The following is a 15,235-nucleotide window of genomic DNA, read 5'->3' on the forward strand; positions in this document are numbered from 1 at the left end:
GGATGCCGCTGCAGAAATGATGGGGCTCAAGAAGGGGCACCCCAGGGCTCGCCAACCTGCGTGAACCCCAATTTCCAGGGTTAGCCCTCTGTTTCCTTGTTCTCTCCTGGTCTTCTTGACCATTTCCTTGCTGTCAGGGTTGGGACATCCACTTCTTTCTTGTCTTTGTTCTGAGTGCGAGCAACTTCTTTGCTCAAGAGAAGGAGGCTTGTCCTCCAGCCCACTCCAGGCTCTACGCTTTTACATGTCAGGTGGGTCCCAGTTTTCAATTGATTCCTACTCTCCTAACCTATGCCAAGAAAGCAACCCCATAAAACATCATCCTAGAGGTCTCCTTCTCTGATGGTATCTTGACGATGTATCATCAGAGTTACTTGAGAGAGAGCATCTACAAACCCCCCTTGGGTTCCTGTTCCTCACGAGCATGAAGGACATGCCAGGCAGGATTCATCTCAAGGTCTCCTGGTAGGACAGACCCATGGGTGCCTGTCCCCAAAGACGGGCTGAATGCCTTTCTAGGGAGGTCTTTCTTTTTCTCTACTGAATACAGAGGGACCTGGCCTGGAAGGGTTAGAGACCTAAGTTCTATACAGCTAAAGGAACCAAAGCTTCTCTAAATGTGGCAATTGCTGCAGCTGTTTAAAATACTTGAACATTTCCTAGTGGGTTTTTTGGGTTTTTTTCCTTATTTCTAATTTGGAAAATTAAACTGAGCTGAAATAAAATCTTTCCAGGGGAATGTGTGGATTTCATCAAGATTTTGCAAAGAAAAGTATTTTGTTTGGACAGCAACGCAGCATTTTTGCGGGTTGTTTCAATTTGTTTTCTACTAGGAACTCCAGCCTCCCAAGGATGGTGCCCAAGATGTACAAAAAGCAAGATAGACCTCAAAAAAAATTCCTCATCCTGCAGCAATTTGGTGCTCCTTCTCACTTGGGTGTCCCCTTGGCCATCTCCCCACTCAGTGGTGGAGCTCCTGCCTACGCAAGGCACAGGCAGTGGCTGGGGACAAGAGACATTTTAGAGCGTCCAGGTCAATACGCAGGAACACTGCTGGATTTATGTCCCTGGCTGAGCAGGGAGGACATTGCCAGCCTCTGGCAGGACAAGCCACTAATAAATTTGTGGGTTTGTTGGGTTTTTTAATGCCGTGGAGCTCTTTTCATTTTACTCTTTCAGTGTTGGATCCTTTAGGGGAATTTGAGGGTGGCCAGCACACATCTAGGGGAGCAAAATTTGTTTCACATTAAATGTTAAGATTTTTAGTGGGAAGAAATGCGGCTAAAGACCCTACCAGAAGCACATAAAACCAAACAAACACAACACATCCCTTACAGAGTCATCCGCAGTAAACGGCTTTATTTAATAACCTTGCAAAATAACAGTGAATTTAAACTGTGATGTGGAGAAGAGAGCACCAAACGTTTTTGGCAATGAATTCCTGCTAGATCAGCCTTGGAAAGCTCCCGAGCCTGGGGATCCACTGAATTTATGACAACCAGGAGACTGAAAACTTGGCAATTCAGAGGAGAAAGGGTTTAGCAAGACTGCCACAAAGTCCGGCTTTGTGTTCGTTACGCAAGCATCTATTTCACTCCGATGACTACTGAACGCTTAGCTGAAAAGACAGCTTTATTCAGAAGTTTTAAAATCCCGCAGTTCTTTTGAGGCGAAGCATTCAGAATAAACATCTTGGCCAACCGAAAAGCCATGAAGTCAAAACGAAGGGCAAAATGTTATTTTTCATCTCCAATGTGTGCTTGGAAATAGGTGAGCAAGAGATTTTTTTTCAGGCCTTTTTCATAAAAACCATGAAAAAAAGGCACAGTCTTGATTTCAGAAATGCTTTTCCAATCACAGTTCAGACACTGCCAATTCTTGCGTTTGACCTGTGTGACTGTATCCCTTAAAGAAAATGCTCTGACAACACTCTACAGCCTAAAAACCTCACAGCTAATAAATAATGTTGTGATCATAGAATGCTTTGGGTGGGAAGGGACCTTAAAGCCCATCTAGTTCCAACCCCCTTGCCATGGGCAGGGACACCCTCCACTAGCCCAGGTTGCCCAAAGCCCCATCCAACCTGGCCTTCAACACTGCCAGGGAGCCAGGGGCAGCCACAGCTTCTCAGGGCAACAAGATCTCAAGATTGCTACTAAATAGGAGGTTTCCTTTTCTTATACTACTTTTCACTTAATTCATTCCAGATAAGAGATACATCTCGCAACTGCTACTTAGCCCTTGGGTGTCTACCACCCTTTGTCATGACAAGAGGCTCCTGTCCCCCAGGAAATTTGGATGAAAGCAAAGAACTTAACTGCACTTTAAAAACTCAAGGTCGCTTGGTCCTTCCGAAGGGCTGGTTTTCAGTAAAGTACTTAAATGTAGGTTTGACTTAAGTTATTTCCTGAGTGGGGGCCTAAGAGAAGTCTTCAACTCCAAAAAGAAAAAGACTTCTATAAAGGTTTCCAAGTTTGGGCTTGAAAGCATAAAAAAGTAAGTGATTGATTTAGCAGAGCAAGTCAAATATTCCTCATTAAGCACAGAACCTCATTTATCCATGCTGTGGTGAAGAAAACTCCTTGTGGACAGGTGGAAATGACTCCCTGACTCCTGCTTCGGAATAACTTCTATGAGTTAGGAACAGTGGAAGATCCTCTTCTTCTGGAATAAGAAGTGTCCTTGTTGGAAGTTATTTGACAGCAGCTCCTGTGATTAATTTACATTCTGTCCTCATCTACATAAATCTTCTACCATTGCCAGCACCTGGCTATAAGCAATTCGCCCGTCTCCCCACCTCATGTAGATGAGGCGTTCAAGCTCAAAGTGATGCACAGAGCATGACTGGGTTTGTATTCATGCCACCCACATACTTTGATGGTTTTCTCCTCTCCAACTCTCTCTAGCCAGGCGGAAAAGTCCTGGACATGTGTGTCCTCCTCCATCCAGACCCTTCTGGACCCCTCAAGCATAGGCAGTGTGGGTTGGATGAGTGGACAGTGAGGTGGGTTGAGAACTGGCAGAATGGCAGAGCCCAGAGGGTTGTGATCAGCGGCGCAGAGTCCAGTCAGAGGCCCGTAGCGAGTGGTGTGCCCCAAGGGACAGTGCTGGGTCTGGTCTTGTTCAACATATTCGTCCATGACCTGGACAGGGGACAGAGTGTACCCTCAGGAGTTTGCTGACCATACAGAACTGGGAGGACTGGCCGACACAGCAGGAGGCTGCGCTGCCATTCAGTGAGATCTGGACAGGCCGGAGAGTTGGGCGGAGAGGAACCCAATGAAATTCAACAAGGGCAAGGGTAGGGTCCTGCACCCAGGGAGGAATAACCCCAGCACCAGGACAGGTTGGGGGTGACCTGCTGGGAAGCAGCGCTGCGGAGAAGGACCTGGGAGTGCTGGTGGACAAGCAGCTCTCCATGACCAGCAGCGTGCCCTCGTGGCCAAGAAGGCCAAAGGTGTCCTGGGGTGCAGGGAGAAGAGCGTGGCCAGCAGGTCAAGGGAGGTTCTCCTCCCCCTCTGCTCTGCTCTGCCCTGGTGAGGCCACAGCTGGAGTTCTGTGTCCAGGTCTGGGCTCCCCAGTTCCAGACAGACAGGGAACTACTGGGGAGAGTCCAGCGGAGGGCTGCGAGGAGGATGAGGGGCCTGGAGCATCTCTGGTGTGAGGAAAGGCTGAGAGAGCTGGGGCTGGTTAGCCTGGGGAAGAGAAGCCTGAGAGGGGATCTGATCCACACTTCTCAATATCTAAAGGGTGGGTGTCAAGAGGAAGGGGCCAGACTCTTCTCAGTGGTGCCCAGCGACAGGACAAGGGGCACCGGGCACAAACTGGACCACAGGAAGTTCCACCTGAGCATGAGGAAAAACTTCTTCCCTCTGCGGGTGACCGAGCCCTGGGACAGGCTGCCCAGAGAGGTTGTGGAGTCTCCTTCTCTGGAGAGATTCCAAACCCGCCTGGACGCCATCCTGTGCAACCTGCTCTGGGTGATCCTGCTTTGGCAGGGGGTTGGACTGGGTGGTCTCCAGAGGTCCCTGCCAACTCCAACCAGCCTGTGGTTCTATAATTCTGTGATTCTCTGCATCCACAGAGCAGCGTAACCGGTATGTGTTTGGTCAAGAGACAACAGCAGAAAACAGACAGAAGGGAGGTGTGGAGAGATGGTGCTCAACAGCAGGCAAGGGAAGGAGCCTGGCAGTCTAGTCATGGGCTTTTATCACAAAAAAAAAACCCCATGGCTAATGGAGGAATTCAAATGAGGAACGGCTTTATAAGTGATGAGGTGAGAGGAGCAACAGGGACGAGGGAGACTCTTGCTTGGAAAGGTAAGAGGTGAAGAGGACAGACATCGCTGGCTGAGCCGAAAGAGCAATAAGACTGAATGGAGTGGGTGTTGTTTCTGTAAATAAAGACAAGTAGCCGGTGCTAGACAGGAGCAAGAGGGATGCACAGAGGGGGATGATACGGTTAAAGCGGTGGGCTGGGAAAATTGTTTTCGTACCAGCTCTCTGGAAGGATGGAGGAGAATTTGCCAAGGTTGGAGATGGCAGATTGCACAGGGCTCCAGCGTAGGGGCTGAGCTACGGAGGATGAACACATTACCCATTGGCTTGGCTGGAGGAAGAGTTCAGAGGGACTGCAAAGGAGGATGCAAAAGAGCATGTGGCTGGCATGCAAAACTAAGATCTCCTTGAAAAATGAAGACCTTGTACCTGCAAATAGGGTTTTCCAGAGATAGATGGGGAGTAATGGAGAAGGGAATAAAGGACAGAGCCTGGCCGAGCTTTCACGGAAAGCTGGAAGGGGCAGATATAAATACATCCCAATGGACAGACTGCAGCAGCAACACAACACAGAACTGGCCAAACTGGGAAAGCCAAGGGAAAACAAGATTTTACGGAGAAGAGTGCGGCTGATGCTGTCAAAGATAACCAGCACATCAAGGCTAAGGCAGAAGAGAACCTGAGTTTGGCCTGGAAGAGCCTTCTGCATCTTTGGAAGAGCCATTTCAGGGCAGTGTGAAGGGCAGGAGCTGAACAGAAGAAGACACTAGGACAGACCCAGAGTCCATCAGTGCCACCGGAAAGCGGGGGACACTAAAGACATGGCATGGGAGATCCAGACACCAACCAGGACAGTGTTGGTGACATTTCTGCATCTATGACGTGGAAGGAGAAGAGAAGGATGAGCAGAGGGAAGGGGGAGGCAATTTCAGGGAGATAGCATGCGGTATTCAGAAAATATTAGAAGTCATCAATGTGCACGTATCACAGCAATGAGGATTGTAAAATTCCTGGGATTAGTATTAAGATATAATTCATGGCTCAAAAGTACTTTCCAACATAGACAAATATTCCCTGGAGGGCACGAAGTTAATGGCAGAGTTAGGAAGAGAAGAGCTTAACACAGGCCCCTTCCCTGGAAAGTATTTGTTGACAAGAACATGGGAACTGCTGGGTTTTGTACACCGAAAGGCAAAAGGTAAATCCTCCTGCGTGCTTCAACAAGCCCGATCTCGTCTCCAAACACAGATTTTACCTGGGGCGTAGCCGGGGCTGCTGGTTGGATACATGTTTGGGTTGTAGGCTGGGGCAGCGGTGGGATAGCCTGTCGGATAACCTGCAACGAGAAAAAAAAAAAAAAAAAAGAGAAATTACGCTTTTGTCAACAGCAAGACAGAAGAGGACAGCACCCCTGGAATGCAATAAACAACCTGTGTGAGCAAAGAGGCCGTCGGCACAGCTGAGAGGTAAAGCACAGATGTATTCTCAGTTGGCCAGGGTATAGGAAGGACTAGGAATGTGCTCTACAGACTTACACGTGACATCATCAATATTTCATCTTTATTCCCCTAGAAAACGAGGACGGTAACTGGAATGCAGAATGCAGGAATGTTCACTGTGCTCTGAAGAAAACTACTGAGAAAATACACGCGCTGAATGCAGAATTCAGCTACGAAAAGCCACCAGCACATCTATATTTGAAAAGTTTTCCTTTTCCTGAGCTGCTTGCAGCCATCGTAGCTTGATCATCGTAGCGCTTTACATTCTAACAGCAGAGCTCAGCACCCAGCCCGAATCCTCGGTGCTCAGCAACCCATTAACCCGAGCTTCTTGCTAAAGGGAAGGTAGAGACGTTGCATGAAAACATGCCAGCCCTTATATTCACTCATGGCTGCACAAGTGGCGTCCCTGGGAGGGACCCGATTACCTGCCAGGCCACCTGGAAGGAATAAGCACGGCAGCTCGTACCCTTTGAAGCCTCATGAGGTTTTAATGGGCACTTTCAAAAAGGTTGCAGAGCATCTTCGGTTTTCATCATCTTCACTCGGATCGGTCATAGGGAGTTCAGGGGAAATCATCTAAGCAGTCGGCTACGTGGAGGCTTGGAAATCACTGTACACTGCAGACCCGAGTCCCTGTGTGCACCCACAGACAGTGCAGAAGTCTTGCACCAAACTCTTACTTCACAAGAAGTTGTTGTTTTCCATGAAGAGCACAGACGACAACCTCCGCACCTCAGTCTGCTCAATTTTGCTCTTGTTTACTGCCCTACCTCCATTTCTCGGAAGTCTTCCCGACTGAAAATGGTAACACTTGAATAACTCCATCCCTTCTTACATGCTCCTGCGTAAATCCCTCCGACAGAACGAACGGGACATGTTAATCTTCCTTTCCTGGCGGAGAGTTTGGCTTTGCTGTGCTTCACCGCCACGGCCGCTGCCCCGGTTTATCTGTGCATCTCGTTGGCCATCATCCCAGAGCAGAGCCAACCCAACGGCAGACAAAATGACCCTTGGAGAGTCTTTCCACGCCAAGCTCCACTGACGCTGTCTGCTGGTTGCCAGCAAAAGCTGGAAAGAGGTAATTAGCAGTCGCTTCACACTCCACCTTTTTTTTTTGCTTTATTAAATAAAAGCAAGCGTAGGTCTTTCCTCCCCCTTTCTGAGCAGGAAGACAAACACATCACAATCTCTCCCTCCCATGCCCCAAAGCTCACTGCTCTTCCACTACATGCAGATTTCTAAAACCTGGCACCCGGCACACAGCCGACTACTGCGGCAAAATTTTGAGGTTCATTTGAATAAATCTAATTCAACAATCATGACCACTGTACTGGAATAAATGACTGTATGCTCTACCCTCTCATTTTCATCAGTGATATATTTGGCTTCTAAATCAGGTTAATTAAAAATTGCTGTAGTTAATGTTGGATAAGCAGCAGTTCAACAGATTTTTTTTTTCTTTTAGGCTACATAAAACTATGTTGTCATCATACTCAGGAATATATACAGCCTTTTAGCAATCAAGAAGCTCCTTGGAAAGTTATTTGCAGATCCGGTGATTGCAAGCAGAACATTAATGATGAAGATCTTAAATCAGAAATATCCCTGCCTACTCTCTGCTTCATTAGAAGATAACCATTTCTTTTCCAGTATGTTCATCACTCCAGGCTCCTCCTGTTGCCTGCTCAAGCTCGATGATCCCACTTTGCCTCCTGCCCAGTCTGGCTAGGGGTGTTAAACCAACTCCAGCTCACCTCTTGACCACACCAAGCCTATTTTCCCTATAATTCTCTCAATCCTGTTTCTGCACGGGGTTTTACTTCCTTGGCACACAGTTTAGTAGCCAATGGCTGTGCGTGTGTCCCATGGTGTTGAGAAGTCCCTTGCTCATCAACTAGGGATGAGGTCTAGATGAAAGCCTCTTGGGGCACCAAGAGGTTCTTCTGGTCTTTGCTGCTGGTTAATCATAGAATCATAGAATCACAGACTGGTTTGGGTTGGAAGGGACCTTAAAGATCATCTAGTTCCAACGCCCTGCCATGGGCAGGGACACCCTCCACTAGCCCAGCTTGCCCAAAGCCCCATCCAACCTGGCCTTCAACACTGCCAGGGAGCCAGGGGCAGCCACAGCTTCTCGGGGCAACCTGTGCCAGGGCCTCAGCACCCTCACAGGGAAGGATTTCTGCCTCCCATCTCATCTCCATCTCCCCTCCTGCAGCTTCAGGCCATTCCCCTTGGCCTGTCACTCCCTGCCCTTGGCACCAGCCCCTCTCCAGCTTTCCTGGAGCCCCTGCAGGGACTGGAAGGGGCTCGAAGGTCTCCCCGCAGCCTTCTCTTCTCCAGGCTGAACCAGCCCAACTCTCTCAGCCTGTCTCCAGAGCAGAGGTGCTCCAGCCCTCCCATCATCTCCGTGGCCTCCTCTGGACTCGCTCCAACAGCTCCATGTCCTTCTTGTGCTGGGGACCCCCGAGCTGGACACAGTACTCCAGGTGCAGTCTCACCAGAGCGGAGTAGAGGGGGAATCCCTCCAATATCCCCCCAAATAAGTCCTGAATCCCATGACCTGCTGCAGTAGTCCTTAATAACAGTCCTTAATTAATAGTCCCTAAGTCAACAACCATGACAGAGTCCTGTGTGGCTACATGCAGCCAGTATTTCATCTGTGCCCTCTGACATACCACCAGCAGTCACACACTATCAAATTCAGTGAAAAACCCCTTCTCTTTTACTTGGACCAACATTTTCAACATTAGTTTTATATATTAAAAAAAAAAACCCAAATCCTGAAATAAATCAGACCATTTTTAGACCACAGGAAAAGTGTGGCTTTGGGTAAGCTTTTCCATCCAGGCAATTACTGAAATACTTCACAGTTATTGTAGGCAGATGGAGACAACTGTGTATTTAGATCTTCTTTCTCTTTTTTGGGGGGTTTAACTTCTGCTTGGCAGGACTGTATCTTGTTTGCTGTGGTATCTTTTGTTGTTCTGAAAGAATGTTATGGCCATTTTCAGAATAATTTCATTTCAGATAAATACCATTTCTATCAAAGAAGCTTTAATAGCTTCGGATGCGAAAAGATGCAGCCAGCCCTGCTCTACTCTATCTTCCACTCTGATCTCATAAACTTTGATAAGTGCTGACCTCCAGCAAGAAAACTTGTCTTTTCTATTTTAAGGGGAAACAGAGATGGGAAAGGTACAGGAAAATTAATGTGGTTTGCTCCTTTTTTGGACATACTGAAAGATAAGAAAGTAGCAGAATCTGGGGCAATTTGTGCCAGGGGAAACGTGCTTGAAAATTCTCAGCACTCAAAACCCAGTGGGTTTAAAAATACACGAGACATTTTTATACCTTATTGGTTTTTGAGCCATTAGGATTGATGTTTGTTGGCTCTTCTTTATCCCCCAAATGACCACAAACAAGCTTCCTCAGGAAAGTAAAAGCTGCAATCCCCACGGTGGTCCCCATGTCTTACATCCCTTGGGGTACAAGATGAAGCCGGGATCCAACGACCAGGGATGAGCTCAGGAGAGGTGGCAGCACCAAAGCGTCCGGCATCCTGCTCTGATTTTCCCCCTGGATATCCTAAGAGACCTCCCGTAAATCCCTGTTCCTGTTGCTGACCCTGCTCCCCTCCTGCCACGTCTCTCTTGCCTCTTCACCTTGAATCAAAAATAACAGCAAATGGGCCAAACCCACTTCTTTTATGTTCAGTGCTGCTAATCTTCATGGGCTTCCTACTGGAGACATGAAAATGTCCAGGAGAGAAAGAAAATATCCTTTACTTTCTATTTGTAGAGATCTGCACATGATGGGACCATGTCTCTGCTGGGGCGTGGGGCATTGTTACAGCAGTGATGCAGAAGGAAAGAAAATGAGATGGAAACATATTGAACAAAATTTATTAGATTCCTCGCAGAAGAGATCAAAAGTTGTTTTCTTGCTTTATTTTAATTTAATAGCATCTCCACAATCAATAGGAGTAGGAAAGCCAGTGTTCATTTAATGTTCTCCCCAAGGAAAATATACAGCACTCCAGCTCTGAGAAGCACTAACTGAACTGCTTTAAAAATTACGACGCAATAACTGGCTGTGCAAAGCGAAGAGCACACGGGGCTGCATCAAGTAGGTATTTTAAAGCTGCCTTTAATTTTTCATGTATTTCTAAATGTTTCTGTACCATTATTTCCAGCTCTGCTCAGCCCTGTCGTCTTTGGTGCAATGCTGATTTTGATTAATGGTTTTTACGCTACGAGTCCCGGCTACCCACCCCATCTTTTTAACATGCATGTTTTTAGGAGATGCGCTAGTAAAGGAGTTCAAGCTATGAATTAAAAAAGAAAGTGGCATACGGAGCCTTCCAATGCGTTTAACCACCAGCTTTGTTTAGCCCAGGCTCCTTCGTGATTACACTCAGAACGCCCATAATAAAGCAGTTAGCTTATATTTCCAACTATATATATTTTACCGCCTACACGCAAGACAGATGCGTGTGTAACCGTATACAGAAGCTCAGCGCAGAGCTCTGTCTCCACAAGACGAGAAATGGTTGGATGGGGCATTTAAGACAACTCTTTCCATCCTGGCAGCCTTCTGGGATAGCTTATTCCTGGTCCCGAGGTACTGAGCTCCTACACGGTCGCTGTGGTTGTTCTGTACATCAGTACAGCAAAAAAATGTTGAATTACTGGGGAGAAATGAGAGGGCAGGATTAAAAAAAAACAAACCCAGAGATCTCAGCAGGCAAAGGGCTGCCCTGGGAGGAAAGGCTGGCAGCAGGGTGGGGAGGATTAAAGAATCAAACGAGCTGTGATAGAGGGGAGGGGTTTATTTGGGCTTCTTCAAGGATTAGATTTGTTATTCTCTTTCATTTTCTTCAGCATTTGAAATTCAGGGTGCTCATACTCAGCCCCGGGTGGAAACCAGCTCCGGCTCTTCCTTCCCAGGAGCCACCAGAAGGAGCTTCGTGACACTCTGTGGGTCGGCACCACCAGGCTCCAGAGGACCATGCACGAGGGACAAAGTGACATTAAAACCCCACGGCAGAGGCCCCTGTGAGAAGTTTTAGAGGGGAAGTCCCAAATCAAAGATCCCCATTTGTCTGCTTCCTCTAAAGGAGACATCAGCACACGCTGCCCATCCTCGCCGTAAGTGAGCAACCTGCATCCGCAGAATCACAGAATCATCCCAGACTGGTTTGGGTTGGAAGGGACCCTTAAAGATCATCTAGTTCCAACCCGCTGCCACGGGCAGGGACACCCTCCACTAGCCCAGCTTGCCCAAAGCCCCATCCAACCTGGCCTTCAACACTGCCAGGGAGCCAGGGGCAGCCACAGCTTCTCGGGGCAACCTGTGCCAGGGCCTCAGCACCCTCACAGCGAAGAATTTCTGCCTCACATCTCATCTCCATCTCCCCTCCTTCATGTTACACCTATTGTCCTTTGTCCTGTCACTGCAGGCCGTGGTAAAAAGCTTCTCTCCATCTTTCTCAGTATCCTGGCTTCAGCTGAAATGGACTGTCGTGGTTGTGCCCCAGCCGGCAGCTCAGCCCCACGCAGCCGCTCGCTCACCCCCCCTGGTGGGATTGGGGGCGGAATCGGAAGGGTCAAAGTGAGAAAACTCAAGGGTTGAGATAAAGGCAGTTTAACAGGGAAAGCGAAAGCCGCGCACACGAGCAAAGCAAGGCGAGGAATTCATCCCCCCTTTCCCATCACAGGCAGGTGTTCAGCCATCCCCAGCACAGCAGGGCTCCCTCACGCGTAACGGTGACTTGGGAAGACAAACGCCATCACTCCGAACATGTCCCCCCCCTTTCCTTCTTCTTCCCCAGCTTTATGTGCTGAGCATGACGTCATATGGTCTGGAATATCCCTGTGGTCATTGGGGTCAGCTGTCCCGGCTGTGTCCCCTCCAAGTCCTTGTGCGCTCCCAGCTACTCGCTGGTGGGGTGGGGTGAGGAGCAGAAAAGGCCTTGGCTCTGTGTAAGCACTGCTCAGCAGGAACAAAAACATCTCTATATAACAAAACCACCTCTATATTATCAACACTGCTTTCAGCACAAATCCAAAACATAGCCCCATCCTAGCTGCAATGAAGAGAATTAACTCCATCATCTCAGCTGAAACCAGGACGCTTAGAACCCTCTTTAAGTATTGAAAGGCCGCAGTAAGGTCTCCCCAGAGCCTAAAGTCAATTCCTCTTGTCCTGTCACTCCCTGCCCTTGGCACCAGCCCCTCTCCAGCTTTCCTGGAGCCCCTGCAGGGACTGGAAGGGGCTCGAAGGTCTCCCTGCAGCCTTCTCTTCTCCAGGCTGAACCAGCCCAACTCTCTCAGCCTGTCTCCAGAGCAGAGGTGCTCCAGCCCTCCCATCATCTCCGTGGCCTCCTCTGGACTCGCTCCAACAGCTCCATGTCCTTCTTGTGCTGGGGACCCCCGAGCTGGACGCAGCACTGCAGGGGGGTCTCACCAGAGTGGAGCAGAGGGGCAGAATCCCCTCCCTCGACCTGCTGGTCACGCTGCTGGACACACAGCCCAGGACACCGGTGGCTTTCTAGGATGCAATTGCACATTGCCAGCTCATGCCCAGTTTTTCATCTACCAGTATCCCCAAGTCGATTTTCCTTTATTCTTTACCATGCAGTCTGTATTGATACTGGAGATTGCCTCAACCCATGCGCAGGACCTTGCACTTGGCCTTGCTGAACTTCATGAGGTTCACATGGACACATTCCTTAAGCCTGTCCAGGTTCCTCTGGATGGCATCCCTTCCCTCTAGCACAGCACTCCAATCTAGATTTGAAAAAAACTGAGTGAATTTACGAAAAGACAAAACTGCAGCTGCATTGTTACGATACTCTTCGACAGTGAAGAACCTCCTTAGGTTAACCAGCATCTTAGCCAGGCTGCGAGCCTGCCGCCATAAGGTTTAGGTGCGATTCTGGAGCTCTGGAGACACCAAAATGTGGTACTAAGCAGAGATAAGGCCATTTTTCCCCAAAAATTTCATTCATGTTTCTAACTGTGTCACCTACTGTGCATATTTCTTACACCCATCTGAAGGTAAACTATAAACCTCAATGTATCCTAAGGTTCACGTTGCCTTGTCCTCCTGTTTCTGGATTTGTACAAATGACACAAAAGCCACATCCAAGAGACAGTGGGGTGCTGAGGAACCACTGTGGACTTCAGGGGACCTTCCCTGGAGCTCTGCCACTCATTTCTTCCCTCCAGCCTGGATGAAACGGAGACAAAACTCCATTGTCCGCACAGCCGGGGCACAGACATTAAAAAACAGAGCAGACAGAGCACTTGGGAATGCTTAGAAAAGGAATCAATTCAGTGATCTGAACCTGTTATGCTGAACCGGTCTGGTTATCACATACCAGAGTCCTTTTCCAAAGGAGCTCGCTGGTTTTGAGCAGCCCAAACTCAACATGTTCACCCAAGGTTTGGCACCAGCCAGCAGCATCTATCATATCCATCCACCTGCAACTTCACGCCACGTTTGGGTGAGGTTCCAGCTTCAGATCACAAGCAAAATTGTCAGGAATATCTAAACAACATACCAGCCAATGCAGCACTGAAAATCCACAAGTGCTGGGTCTCTAAAGGACTTAGGTACTCTTGAAACTCTTGAAAAAGAATTTGCTTCTCTTCAACTAGAGAGCCCAGGTGGTTTGGTCCGTGTTTCAGCCTTCCACCAGTGATTGGGTGAACAAATTGTCACTTGCAACACTGATTTCCAAAATGTGCCGTTGAGTTTTTCAAGAATAGTTTCTGTTGGCCATTATCTGATTAGGGCTTAAATTGCTACAAGCAGCCTAAATTAATTTACAAGACAAAATATTCTCCTTCATTCTTCTTCCTAGCAAGTCTTGAGCAGTGAGACACTCCGTAATAGCGGCCGTATCACAAGGATTTCTACAGGGACAGATAATAAAGTCCCTTATCTAAGTGTAGGACAAGGCACTATAAAACCACGCTTCAACTTGTTGAACCCCTGCCACCAAGGACTCCAGCTCACCGTTGCTCAGACACTTGCTGCACTATCTCAAGAGCTCATTAACTGCCAACATTCAACGAAATAAAAAGCCAAGCAGCCACACAAAACTGTCCATATTGTGTCATTCATAGCTCCAAGGTGGATAAATTCAAGGGACCATTTTACTAATTCTCTCTTTTAAACCCTTAAAACACTGGACGCCCATTTGTTTCTGCTGAGCGATAGCTTTGAAGCTGCAACAGGTCCAGGAACATTTTGTCTTTACAATCACCTCTTCAGATCAGCCATATGAAGTCAAAATATTTCCACCTGCAAAATATTTTCATGTTATATTTTAAGCCCATCCACCATTTCTCACTCTTTATTGCCTAGACCTCAGAAACTCTGCAAAAATATAATTTATGAGTGCCTTCTCAGGACAGAAACGTGAGAAACTTCATGTCTCCAGCTTCACGTTGCTGTAAATCTGTTCCCTTTAGACTGATTGGGAATTTATTCTTGCAAAAAGTCACATTCTGTGACACAAACGTGCAAATTTGGTACTTGAGGAATTACCCCAGAGCTGAGAAATTAGAGAGCAGACACCACGTAAGCTTCCTGGCATAGCTCCGCCAAAGTCTCCACCAGCCAGACTTGCAGCAGCGCTCTTGAACATTGATTGCTGGTAGCAATGACACCAGAAAGAATGCGCCTAATTATGTGATGATTGAGAGAAAATAGCTGAGAAGGACATCTGGGAACTAATTCTGCATTGGAAACCAAGCCTCCAGAGATGAAGAGCTACAGCATTTCGGCATTGACTTGAAGCAGAGATTTAAACAAACCTTGCTCTCCATGGCCTTTCTCCATCCATACGGATGTCTTTTCAGTTTGCTTTGCTCCTCGCACAGCCGCAGAGCTTGGGGCTTGGGCCATGCATCTTCTCCTGCGTTTTGGGGAGTTGTCCCCCAGGGAATATGCCTTGGTGCATGGGAGGTAGGGAGGTGACCTCTGAATGGCTTCTTACACAGGGCATTTTATAGACCTTTCCTGTTCAATGGGAACTATTTAAATCATCACTTATTTAAATCAAAGATGAATTGCTCCAGATTTATCCCACCGAAATTAGGTGTGGAACACCTAGTTGCCTACCTGATACACAGCAGGTATTCCTGCCCCATCACTCTGGATGTTCACGGCCAGCCCGTTCATCCCCTTGCATAACCATGACCCAAGGCTATCAGGCTGCTCATTTTAAGGGTCCAGCTGCCTTGGTGGGCATGGGGCTGCACCAAGGTCAATGGAGACCAAAGCTTCCAAGACCAAGCACTTCATTCGCCAACCAGCAGCCCTTTGTCACAAGTGACTTACAGACTAAGGGCTCTTAGGATGCTACAGGTATGATCAAATGATTGTACGTTAGATTGTCAGCGTGTTTTAAGGTGTTACCATCCTTCAGCTGGAACTTGGGTC

General features: G+C 48.0%; 1 protein-coding gene across 3 annotated transcripts in view; it reads right to left on the minus strand.

Annotated features, from left to right (window-relative positions):
- Nucleotides 1-15,235, minus strand: part of FAM168A (family with sequence similarity 168 member A) — a 216,613-nt gene that overhangs the window by 22,656 nt on the left and 178,722 nt on the right. For all 3 annotated transcript variants that reach the window (XM_075742626.1, XM_075742627.1, XM_075742628.1), the window contains one exon: nt 5,533-5,613. In XM_075742626.1, the coding sequence (XP_075598741.1) occupies nt 5,533-5,613 (81 nt within the window). The remainder of the gene's footprint in view (nt 1-5,532; nt 5,614-15,235) is intronic.

This window comes from Balearica regulorum, chromosome 1 (genome assembly GCF_011004875.1).
Source record: "Balearica regulorum gibbericeps isolate bBalReg1 chromosome 1, bBalReg1.pri, whole genome shotgun sequence".
NCBI classification, from domain to species: domain Eukaryota; kingdom Metazoa; phylum Chordata; class Aves; order Gruiformes; family Gruidae; genus Balearica; species Balearica regulorum.